Source organism: Pholcus phalangioides, unplaced genomic scaffold (genome assembly GCF_987345545.1).
Source record: "Pholcus phalangioides strain wild (caught in Gottingen) unplaced genomic scaffold, Ppha-v1.0 ptg000009l_1, whole genome shotgun sequence".
In the NCBI taxonomy this organism is placed as follows: domain Eukaryota; kingdom Metazoa; phylum Arthropoda; class Arachnida; order Araneae; family Pholcidae; genus Pholcus; species Pholcus phalangioides.
Window position 1 is genome coordinate 46,007,975 of NW_028301602.1, and position 13,376 is coordinate 46,021,350.

At 34.9% G+C, this 13,376-nt stretch overlaps 1 protein-coding gene across 1 annotated transcript in view; it reads right to left on the reverse strand.

Moving 5' to 3' along the window:
- su(f) (cleavage stimulation factor subunit su(f)) overlaps window positions 1–13,376 on the reverse strand; it is a 59,937-nt gene that overhangs the window by 2,643 nt on the left and 43,918 nt on the right. Inside the window, exons 13-18 of the mRNA XM_089236383.1 lie at window positions 9,987–10,130; window positions 9,286–9,388; window positions 9,095–9,164; window positions 5,376–5,472; window positions 2,572–2,676; window positions 674–818 (exon numbers count right to left, since the gene is read on the reverse strand). Of these exons, the coding sequence (XP_089092509.1) occupies window positions 674–818; window positions 2,572–2,676; window positions 5,376–5,472; window positions 9,095–9,164; window positions 9,286–9,388; window positions 9,987–10,130 (664 nt within the window). The remainder of the gene's footprint in view (window positions 1–673; window positions 819–2,571; window positions 2,677–5,375; window positions 5,473–9,094; window positions 9,165–9,285; window positions 9,389–9,986; window positions 10,131–13,376) is intronic.

The window sequence follows — 13,376 nt, forward strand, 5'->3', positions numbered from 1 at the left end:
TTTGTACCATTGTAAACCTGTTGCTTACTAAAGTGAGACTTTTCAATGGGAAGGGGAGGGGGTGGATCAGCTCACATTTTCATCTCAATGGTGAGCCACTTGAGGTTATGAGAGGAAGCAACTGGCAACATACCTAGATGTATTAGTCTTATAAGTATGAAACTTAAGCTTTATACCCAATATTTACGGAAAACTGGCTGTGTGAGGAGATATTTTAGGAAAGAAAAATTCACCCCTGTCCACATGGGGACTCAAGAGACCAGGGTTCGAGTCCCCGTAAGGGAACAGACGAAATTTTCCTTTCTTAAAACATCTCACACAGCCAGAGTTTCCGTATACAGTCGAATCCCATTACAACGAACTCCAAGAGACTGGAGAAATTACTTTGTTATAATGAAATTTTGTGATAAAGGAATTTCAGGTTTATGCATTGTTCCTATGTAAACTTATCAGGATTAAGAAAATGTTCTTTAAAACGAGATTTTCGCTATAACAGTATTTGTTAAAATGGGATTCGACTGTATATTGTATTTACAAAGGAAAGGTAGTCTTTCTCTACAATAACTATTATACTTGTAACAAAAGCAGCCAAAGCTACTACATGATCACCTTTTTAATTTTTGTTTGGAAATAAAAGATTTATCTTCATATTAATTTTTTTTAGAAAACTTACGAAATATTTGCTTTGGTTTGAAAGGGTACATCTGGTTAGTATCTGGAATGCTGTACTGAGGCTTCTTCTCCTTGTCATCCATAAAGGTATCTTTCATGGCTATCATAGTGGAGGGCAAATTCGTAACATGCTGCTTAGCAAGCTCCTGAAAAATACCAAAATTTATAATTGAAATATTCACGTAATGAAAAGGAGTACCTGATAACACAACTATTACAAAACGGGTCTCTATTATTTAAAAAATGTTGAAACAACATTTACAATATTTCTTTGCAATCTAGTACTGTCAAACCCAGACACAATTAAGTCCCACGGAAATGTGAAAAACATTTGTAATATACAATATTGGTGACAACTGATACAGAATAAACACTCCAATTTAATGAGAGGAATCCACTTGAAGTAGTGTTTCTCAAACTGATTCATTTAGGTGGGATATGTAGTCTTAACAGATTAGAAAATTTAATTATAATCAAAATGGAAAGTATTCACATGTCACAAAACTAATGATATTCCGTAGGCTTGAATAAAAATCTTGAAAAATCTGTCAGACCTATATACTGTAAGTCAGTGGCTCTCAAAGTCTGCATCCCGACAGCCAGATGCAGACCAGTGTCACCAACATATGTCAGAGGCAAGCTGTCACCGTTATATGTATGTGCCTGTTCAGTGATTTCAAGTGGTTCTTTATTAGACTAATCTGGGTAGTTAACAGAGACAAAGTAGACATGGATGGCAAAATTTTAAGTACTTCTACTAAACTACACACATGCATTTCTCATCCATATTCCTGACTAAGACTAGGATTACACTATAAAAGTTTTATAAAAGCTCTTTTACAAAACTTGAAACAATCAATAAATACATCTGCTTAAATTTAACTGATGCTAATTGGTTGCATTTTAAAACTTTTATCAAACTTTCATAGTAGAATCCCGGCCTAAGAATCACTGTTGTAAGTTGTATGTCAAACTATTACAGACAATATTAATGGTCCTGTGAGGTTTAGAAAGACCGAGATACATAGACATAAGGGAACTTGTGGATGCTAATCCTTCTTTATTACAAAAATTTTAGGAGTAAACACTCCATTTTAGGAATGAACAGAACCATAGCTGAGAGATTGCCATCTAGCTATAGATGGCGCTGATAGAACACACATAGCCATTCTTGAACTAGTACTTCACATTTAAAATTAATTTGTGAAAGAAAATTGAGATTTTACAGAATTATTGAGAAAAGTTCAATTCTTGCCAAAATCATCAAAATATCTGATATTCATAAATATGGTAATTCCTTATAAGCAGCATTTTCAACATTATTTTGGTATTGCATGTTCTAAGACAAAAAAAAAACTTTGTAATAACAGTTTCTTCTTTTTATCGATTTTGTTATAAGCAATCTCAATAGTAGTATAGAATTGGGTTTTCAACAATTTGACAGACTAATTTTAATTTATACAGCATGTTAATGCAGAATAATAAAAAATAAAAAAATTGAAGATTTAAAGATTCTATAAAAATTTAGTAAAAATAAACAAAATGTTGAGCTTCAGGAAAAACCTGTGCTCTGGTCATCTTTTTAAACTGTATTTCTTAAATGTTAACTAGGATACCAGTTTCTATTATATACTGCTGGTATAGTTGAGGAACTATACATTGTTAAAATTACCAAAAATCTTGTACATAAAGGGGTTAATTGAAACAAAGACATCTTTGCAACATAATTTTATACTTATTGAGTGAATTTAGAATGAAAATAAGCTAAAAATTCTTGAAACCCTAATTGAAAAATTTATCTGCCAGAGTCTGTAAAATTAAGTTTCTGCAAGCTTTCAACAAAACAATAAAACCAGACAATATCAAGTAATAAATTTTAAAGTATTAAGTTGTTTTTACTTTATAGCCAACAGCTTTCAGTTCAGAAGGTGTGCAAGGAAAAAGGTCCATGAATTTATATCGATCAACCAGCATTGCAGTTTCCTTTCCTTCAAATTCTTTCAGCTAAAATGAAATTTTTTTTTAAATATACATTTTAAATTATTGCATATCATCTATATTATTCAGAATACAACAACAATCATTTCACTGGTCAACTACAATATTAAAAATTCAAATAATACAGTTTGGACAAAGTGAAATACCAAAGTTATTTGCTTAATTTCCAATTTATCACAGTATCCAAGAATTCAACAAGATGAGAAAGTGAATTTGATAAATAAGAGTTGGATTTTTATGACTCAAAGATGAAACTTCATTGCTCATCGGTTAAAGTTTAAAAAAAAAAAACCAAGGCGTAATGATAAATAATTTTTAGGCCCATATAGGCATGTGCCTTATATGACAAAATACTTCTGATTACACGTGGGATTCAGAGTCTTTAACCCCAATAGCAAACAATGTCATTCTTCAACTTTTCATCAGGGTTCATACTCATTTTCGTAAAAACATTTCCCTGACTTTTCCAGTCAAATTTTCAAAAAATTCCAGGTTTTTTTTAAAAATCAAAAATTGATATAAATTAATAAAAATTTACAAAAAATTAATCATATTATACAATTTATATTAATTATAAAATTAATAATGTTAATTAATTACAATATCATCACAATGACAGATTTTTTTTACACGCATTTATGCTTTTCAAATACGCCTGATGGAAAAGAAAAATGAAACACAATTAAGAAATGAAAAATTTCCTTTTTCTGCAATTTCAATGCCCACAAGATTTAAGCCTCTACTGTTGTTTCCTTCGTGACATAATTAGTCAAAGATGTAGTTTGTTTCACTGCATCAAAATTCTTTACAGTTGGCTTGCACTCGTGTAAGCGCTAGAACCGAGAAGTTTAGCACTCAGGGGTTGTTCACTGAACTCCTGATTTCACATGCTTGGCACGGTTCTGAATATTTTATCTGCCCATGTTGCTCAAGTTGAGAGTTTTGCAGCAAAGCTGATACCACGCTTTATACGGGTTATTTTTGACTGCCTCGATGCAATCAGCCTACTGACGATTCAGGTTTTTATCCACCCACACAAGTTTTCTTACTATTCATTGTTTTCAAATAAAAATACCCACGTGGAAAATCAAAATATACACGTGCATGATCTGCTGTTCCTAACTGAAGTCAACTTACGAAATTACCGCAACTGAGCTTTGCACCCATGGCTTTCTACAATGCGTAGTTATGTTTCTGGAAACAAAGAAAAACACACTAGAAAGAGTTACAATAAGGTCGCAGCAATACGCTTTTCCACGCGGACTTACAAGAAACCATAGTTTCTCCTAGGTAATATCTATAGTTTTTATACAAATACAACGCCACGACAAGCAAAATGCCCAACGAGGTGGCTGACATTTGTGATACATAGTGATATTTCACGAGATTATCAATATATATATATATATTTACCATGTTATCGGAATTCCCTTTTTTTCTAGAGGGGAATTTTTTCCTCTTCATTATTCCTTTTTTTTATCGATCTGTTTTTTCTATCAGACGACAATCGTAATAATTTTCCAGGTCGTTGTCTGAAATTCCAGGTCTTGAAACAAAAATGGGCCATTTTCCTTGACTTTTTTTAGTAAAAATTTTTTCCCTGACTTTTCCAGGTTTTCCCTGACCCGTATGAATCCTGTTTCATTTTGTTGTTCGTGAAAAGAAAGAAAACATTGGCAAGTTTGTTCAATAAAGCCCATAACCTCTTCCTGTGCCATGTTCATCTATGTGCATGTCTATATGCTCCCTCGACTAATATTTGTCTAAACTTGACCATATAGTAAACAAAACCTGTTGTTACCTCCAAGCATGAAAATCACTATTTAAGTGTTTAAGTGAAGACCCAAAGACCGGAAACACTGATGTAACCAAAAAAAAAAAAATCTGTTTTGATTAATGTCACTTTCCACCCTAAATAGCTAGGTCTAAGGGGTTCTCAAACTTTTTCCACTTGCGGTGCCCCTTACCCTAATCAACACGGCTCCCCAGAGCAGTTTAACAAAGAATCTCTTCAAAAAAACCTTTGTTTGGCTGCTGCGGCTTACAGTTTGAGAACCACTGGCTTGGTCTATGTACAAAAGAGATATAAAGTGTAAGAGCAGTGGAATTGATTCTAGTATTATGAAAAATCAACAAAATAGGATGAGTAATAAATTGTAAGGAAGTCCAACTTTCTCTTTCAAAAATTAACTGTAAGGCCTGTTAATACCAATGTCACGAGTTTTCAAGAACTTACACACAATATTTTCAAGAACAACAATACTCAAAATATGAAGAATAAAAAATGTGTTGCAAAAGGTAATAGTAGAAAAAGTTATTAAATTAGTCGCAAGAACTTAAAATTAACTTCTAACGCTATATGAGCTACAGCTTTATTATGGGGAAATATTGTAATTTACTGATAGAAACATGGGACTTCAGTTACACATGGCATTCTGATGCTCACAAATTATGTTTGAATTCGAGGACTGTGCCTGTTTCACTGAAAATCATGTAACTTACGAGACACAATTTATTACGAGTTTACGAGACACAATTTATTACTGTACATATTGATTTTGTATTTCAGCAAAACATTTAATAAAAAAATTTGCATTCAATTCCTACAAAATAAAAATGCTTTTAAAAAGTTTTATTTAAAACTATTTTATTATCCCATAAGAACTTGATGCTTATATTTACACAAAAAAAAATTATCTACATACTTGTTCTATGACAGCTGCTCGTCTTTTTTCAACTTTCACAATACTAGCAAGGTCTCCCACATTTGATTCAAATTCGAGAAACTTATTCCAGATTTCACTGTAATTTAAATTGTCTTCAATGAATGAAAATTATTTAAGCAAATCAGTAGTGAAAAAAATTCACGATCGACATTTTGTTATATTTTCAATTCGCAATGTAAGCTACATTGGCTATACAAACACATCCTAGCCTATGATCCTTTCAAATAGTCTCCCAGTGGCTCCTTAATGTTAAAAAAATTTACTTATGACTGTTTAGGCACTTTTCTATTTTATCCCTTTCTAGCTATAACACATGGCACAGCCCGGGTTATCTTCAATTACTGGGAGGATTGAAAAAGTGACAAACCATTATAAAGTAACAAACTATTATACATATACTGGCAGCATTAAAGAAATGACAAACCATTGTAAAGGCATATACATGTTGGAAACGCATGCTAGGGAGCCATGGTAACCAAAGTAAACATTCCAAATGCATTGCTGAGGCCCAGAAACTATCGTTTCCTTACAGTTTTTGGCCCATTTCGGGCATTTGATCGGCTCTGACGAAAAGTAGTTGCTCTTTTAAAAGAGCTACTCACCCTGATCTTTTAAAGTAGCCTATTATTCAATCCGGGCCCTGTTTTGTATGCATGCAAAATTTGGCGACCATCGGTCTAAAATTGTAGATTTGTATACACACAGACTGAAAAACAATTTTTCATATATAGATTCAGTACTTAATATGAGTTGATCATATTAAGTACATTACATCAGTCTTTAAAATGTATTCTGCAATCCTTATTAAATGTGTGACATTGTTCATGCCCCATCAACAGTAACCATAGAATATAGCTAACTTCTAAGAGTTTATTGCTAATTTATAGTTCCATACTACAACTTTCCTCAATTTCTGACATTTCTTACCAATGATTCAATCAGCAATTCCATGACATATTTTGAAGTTTTCCTTCACCTGTATTAATCTTGTATATATAATACAAGTATATAACATTTACTTATACAAATGCAAAGGCCCCAACAGACAAACTGCCAAACAGAGTGGATAAAAAAAAATCACCACAAAAAATATGGGTGTACAATATATTAACAAATACAAGATATACGGAAGACTGGATGTTGTGAAGATATTTATTATTTCAGATGTTCATTTTTATTTATTTTTTTTTTTTAAGGAAGGAAAAAACTCATCTCTGCCTCTACCGGGAGTCGAACCCGGGTCCCTCGATTGCCGGACGAGTGCTCTGACCACTAAGCTACAGAGGAGATAGAGATTTTCCTTCGCTAGAGCGTATATATGCCGAACGGAACCGTGCAATGGACGGTGAAACCGATCAGCTAATAGCTCATGGACGACGAGCCACCAGAGGGCTATATATATGACATGAATGTCGCTCTCCACTTGTTAATACAAGATATACGGAAGACTGGATGTTGTGAAGATATTTATTATTTCAGATGTTTATTTTTTAAGGAAGGAAAAAACTCATCTCTGCCTCTACCGGGAGTCGAACCCGGGTCCCTCGATTGCCGGACGAGTGCTCTGACCACTAAGCTACAGAGGAGATAGAGATTTTCCTTCGCTAGAGCGTATATATGCCGAACGGAACCGTGCAATGGACGGTGAAACCGATCAGCTAATAGCTCATGGACGACGAGCCACCAGAGGGCTATATATATGACATGAATGTCGCTCTCCACTTGTTAATACAAGATATACGGAAGACTGGATGTTGTGAAGATATTTATTATTTCAGATGTTTATTTTTTAAGGAAGGAAAAAACTCATCTCTGCCTCTACCGGGAGTCGAACCCGGGTCCCTCGATTGCCGGACGAGTGCTCTGACCACTAAGCTACAGAGGAGATAGAGATTTTCCTTCGCTAGAGCGTATATATGCCGAACGGAACCGTGCAATGGACGGTGAAACCGATCAGCTAATAGCTCATGGACGACGAGCCACCAGAGGGCTATATATATGACATGAATGTCGCTCTCCACTTGTTAATACAAGATATACGGAAGACTGGATGTTGTGAAGATATTTATTATTTCAGATGTTTATTTTTTAAGGAAGGAAAAAACTCATCTCTGCCTCTACCGGGAGTCGAACCCGGGTCCCTCGATTGCCGGACGAGTGCTCTGACCACTAAGCTACAGAGGAGATAGAGATTTTCCTTCGCTAGAGCGTATATATGCCGAACGGAACCGTGCAATGGACGGTGAAACCGATCAGCTAATAGCTCATGGACGACGAGCCACCAGAGGGCTATATATATGACATGAATGTCGCTCTCCACTTGTTAATACAAGATATACGGAAGACTGGATGTTGTGAAGATATTTATTATTTCAGATGTTTATTTTTTAAGGAAGGAAAAAACTCATCTCTGCCTCTACCGGGAGTCGAACCCGGGTCCCTCGATTGCCGGACGAGTGCTCTGACCACTAAGCTACAGAGGAGATAGAGATTTTCCTTCGCTAGAGCGTATATATGCCGAACGGAACCGTGCAATGGACGGTGAAACCGATCAGCTAATAGCTCATGGACGACGAGCCACCAGAGGGCTATATATATGACATGAATGTCGCTCTCCACTTGTTAATACAAGATATACGGAAGACTGGATGTTGTGAAGATATTTATTATTTCAGATGTTTATTTTTTAAGGAAGGAAAAAACTCATCTCTGCCTCTACCGGGAGTCGAACCCGGGTCCCTCGATGCTTAGTGGTCAGAGCACTCGTCCGGCAATCGAGGGACCCGGGTTCGACTCCCGGTAGAGGCAGAGATGAGTTTTTTCCTTCCTTAAGAAATAAACATCTGAAATAATAAATATCTTCACAACATCCAGTCTTCCGTATATCTTGTATTAACAAGTGGAGAGCGACATTCATGTCATATATATAGCCCTCTGGTGGCTCGTCGTCCATGAGCTATTAGCTGATCGGTTTCACCGTCCATTGCACGGTTCCGTTCGGCATATATACGCTCTAGCGAAGGAAAATCTCTATCTCCTCTGTAGCTTAGTGGTCAGAGCACTCGTCCGGCAATCGAGGGACCCGGGTTCGACTCCCGGTAGAGGCAGAGATGAGTTTTTTTCCTTCCTTAAAAAATAAACATCTGAAATAATAAATATCTTCACAACATCCAGTCTTCCGTATATCTTGTATTAACAAGTGGAGAGCGACATTCATGTCATATATATAGCCCTCTGGTGGCTCGTCGTCCATGAGCTATTAGCTGATCGGTTTCACCGTCCATTGCACGGTTCCGTTCGGCATATATACGCTCTAGCGAAGGAAAATCTCTATCTCCTCTGTAGCTTAGTGGTCAGAGCACTCGTCCGGCAATCGAGGGACCCGGGTTCGACTCCCGGTAGAGGCAGAGATGAGTTTTTTCCTTCCTTAAAAAATAAACATCTGAAATAATAAATATCTTCACAACATCCAGTCTTCCGTATATCTTGTATTAACAAGTGGAGAGCGACATTCATGTCATATATTAACAAATATTCAACAACCCAAAAAAAGTGATTCCCATGAACAGACTGAAAAATTTTCCAAACTAGATTGAAAAAAAATTCATAATTTTTAATTCCCTCTAATGAAAAAACTAACAGAAAACAAACTACCAGTTATCTAAATGACTCATCAGTAATAAATGAGATGTACTCACATTGATTTATCAGGGGTTAAACTTCCTGATGTAAGAACTCGTTCAAACAGTACTCTAGTATTATTGTCATCTAGAAAGAAAAAAAAGAATGAATGACCAATATGCTGACTGTAATGAGTTGACCAATATACTGACTGAGGTCTTAATGATATAATCAAGAGAGAGATAGAGAAACAAGCACAAGAGCCTACCATTTAGATGAGAAAGGTAGTCAATGTAAGCCAAAATGTACTCTGGATTACCACCATGCTTTTTCAATCCTAATTCAAATATTTTGAATGCAACATTACTGTCCTGAAAAGAAATAAGATTTTGAAAATTTTATCAATCAAAAATATTCCTGCTATAAAAAGAAATAAAACAACTAAAATTTCGAAAAAGAGCCAGAGAATAAATCAATAACTTATTGATAAATTCAATCAGCAAAATTAGTCTTCTTGATCTAATATACAGGGATACCTGTATCAATATTGACAGTATGTGTGAGAAACAGGTTTTTATTTTACATACAATGTGTGTGATTTCATAATACTCAATTCCGTGGTTAATACAGCCAATGCCCAAATTATGACCAGAATTGGTTCCAAAAAAAAAAAAAAAAATGGTTATCTGAAATTTGGCTTACTTAGAATCAGAAATGGGACAGTCCCATTCAAATGGCCAAATACAGCCTAAGCCGAGGAAAAATGATGTTATAAAACAAAAATATTCTTATAAATGATGCCAGTTGCATTACATAAGTTTGGTAATTTTATGACTTGAAAAAAAAACTGTTAAATCAAGAGACTGAATAGTGTGTCTAGTTTTTATTGTTAAGAACTTGTTTCATAATTTAGTCGGATGCGCTTATAACGATGAAGGAAGTAATATTTGATGTATCTGAAATACTTACTTTGCTACAATAATATTCCATCCATGCAGCAGCTACATATGCGTGATGCTTTGTGCGAGCATCTTCCCTCGCCTTCCGAAATATTATCCTTGCAGATTTGATTCCTTCTGCTCGCCTAGCAAACTTCATGTACTGGATATAGGCCTTTAAAAATTGAATGAAAAAATTGATTGAATTTAATTATTACATTCACAAGAGAAAAAATAATTAGTTTTTCAAAAAAAAAAAAAAAATTGAAAATCAATATTGGGGAGGGAGGGGCATATACAATTGGTTCAACATTATTTTCACATCTATGGCATAAATCCCTCGTAATTCATGTCCACTAGCATGCTTACAAAATTCACCATTCTCTTAAGTACAGTATTTCAATTCTCAAACTGTGAACACTGAGCTAAATGAGGTACAGAACTATCAGAACATACATAGAGCACTGAATATTTGAATTAATTATGATGTGGGTTGGTTTGAATAATTAACTTCAGGTAAATGCATATTTTTAAAATTAGGCACATATACATGCATGCAGAGCACAATTTCTACATGGGCAACACTTGCCTAGGGCCCAATTTTTTAATGGGCCCCAGCCCCCAATTTATTATAATGTATATTTTTACTTGCTTTTGGCTATAAAATTTATAAAATAAAAAATACCCCTAAATCACATTTATACCCTTTCTAAAGTGCCCATCAGTGTTATCAAATATCAATTTCCACAAAAAGACATTTCCAAACGGTGAGACACAGCGTTGAGAATTCTTATAACAACCCCCCCCCCCCCCCCCCACACCCAAACTCTTTTGCAGAAAGATTCTTCTCCTTATTAAAAAAAAAAATCATCAGTTCACACAAATCTTGAACAAGAAAAAGTGTCAACTTTAGCATTATTGTGTATTCAGGGGTGGGAAGTGATGAAGTCCACTTCGGAGCAGATATTTGTAAATTGGAAGAGAAATTAACTTACAAGAATATTTTCGTTACCCCCACCCCTTTTCAAAATAAAGCAACTGCACTGTCTTTTGTTATCACACATATTTTCATCAGTTTTTTTTTTGTTTTTGGTGTTTCAGGCTTTTGACACCTTTGTTTGAAAGAGCGGCTGTCACACACTAGTCTATTAAGATCACACACTACTCTATTAATTTTTCATACTAGTCTATTTAAGATGATGCACTTTTTGCTTACTGAGGCACTATTTGCTGTTTGGAACAGCAGCAGTTTATATATGCTAAAAAATTTCTATAAGTCTTCACTTTTTTTATAATGGGAAAAATTTTGTTGCAAAATGTGAGAATTTTGGAAGATTCAACACGATGTTTGGCAATTTGACACTCGTTATTTGGCGAGATTGGTGATTTGAAACTCATTATTTGGTGATATTAGCGATTTAACACATTATTTGGTGACTGGCGATTTAACACTTGTTATTCAGCAAAGTTGCTAAATTAGCACTCATAATTCTGTGGACTTGCTCTTTTACTCGTGGAATGAGAATTTTTTTCATGAATCATCTGGATTTGACGTAATGATGATTGACTACAGCAATTTCTGCTGCTTGCAGTGGCAGCCTTTCTTTTGAAAACGAACATTTATGCTTTAAAGCTGAAAGACCATCTTCAGCTGCACAATCACGGTTATTATCAGGGTTTTACAATGGAAAGCCGGATGAGGGCCGATAGTTTAAATACAGGGCCACAGTTATTCCAATCCGATTTTCGGGGTCAAAGTCGAGCACTGGAATTTGCCGGAAAAATTTGGAAATTAATTCGAAAAAAATAAATAAATCCGCTACCTTCTCTCTAATTTTGAAACTTTTCTGGATTTCTGGCAACTCTTTCAATGACAGACCAGATGGATTATTGGTTTGACATGCTTGTAGCACTTTAAAAAATAAATAAAAAACTGTCTTGGGGTAAAGTTGCGAAGGGTAAATAAAAATTAAATATTTTTTGAGTGAAAATTTTCGTTCAAATGTAAAATATATCTCTGTAGTGTTTACAAAGCATGAAAAGCACACATGATTAGCACGTGAGTTTTTTCCCAACACTGTACTTTACAGTGTAGTCAAATGAACTAATTCCAACAGAGACCACTATTTTTTCAAGGTCACGAGATAGCATGACTACAGAAGATGGGAGGAGGTGGTGCTGAGGATTAAAACACGCTCTTCTCAGAAAGAATCATTTTGCAGCAAGAAGGAACAAACATTTTTTGCCATCCTTTCCGAAATTCCGGGCATACTGAGGCAAAATTTGTTATTTTGGCTATTTGGTGCAGAAAAGCAGAATGGCGCAAGATGCTAATTTTGGCACAGTGTGGCGCAATTGCCGTAGAGTTCCCACCCTTGTGCATTGAAGCTGAAGCAACTAAGAAATTGGCTTTCAATAAATGCTTTTAGCAATATGAGGGTGCAAAAAAAAAAAAAAAAAAAAAGATATTCAATGAAGAATTTATAATAAACCTTGATTCAAAATGTATTTATCCTTTCATAATGTCGTCACAAACAACATACATTTTCTGGCTCACAATACATCATTATGGTAGTCTGGGGGTGGGGTAATACCTGCTTTGCTCAGAGTCCCATCAAGTTAAAGTCGAGCCTTGCATACATGTATTTAAAATATAACATCACAAAGGTGCTCAACTACTTTGATAGGAACAGGCCATTTGTGTGATTTGGTAATCTTTCACGGATAACAATGGAATTAGATGGTTCAAATTTTAAATGGGATAGCAGCAGCAAAAAAAAAAAGCCAGTTGTGGATTCCATGGTAATGTTAAATTATGAGAATACAAAAAATTTATAATCTGTAGCTACAATTCCAGGAATAGAGGAAAATCTAGGAAAATTTGGAAGGCTTGTCTAATTGTGATGCTGCAGCAAACTTCAGCTGGAACTTATTCACACACATTTTTTTGGAAAAATCAATACTTAATTTTTCTAATCTACTGCATTTGCATATGGTTTGGAGTTGCAGGTCACATTTAGCCTATATACCATTAACCACTTAACGATCAAAGACTTAATATTGTGTCCAAATGCTTTGGAATAAATTCAAACAAGTTATATGTGTTCTCCTTCCTCTCTCCTCATCATCACGAAGTTTTGTTGTAACCCTATGAAAAAAATAAGGTAAAAAGTAGTTCTTTTACCTTCATGTATTTCTATACTCCAATTAGTAATTTTTTTCCCCCACACATGATGTATCTTTCTACTATGTACATAAAAGACCAAAAGACAACAGGTAGGATGAGGGTGAAAAGAGAAATCTACTTTGTGCCTACTTTATCTACTCATCTATTATACTGTTTTCCTTTCATTTGTTTTATATCCTTCCTTTTCTTCTTTCCCCCCCCCCCTTCTTCTTTACCTTTTTCTAACATGCGGCT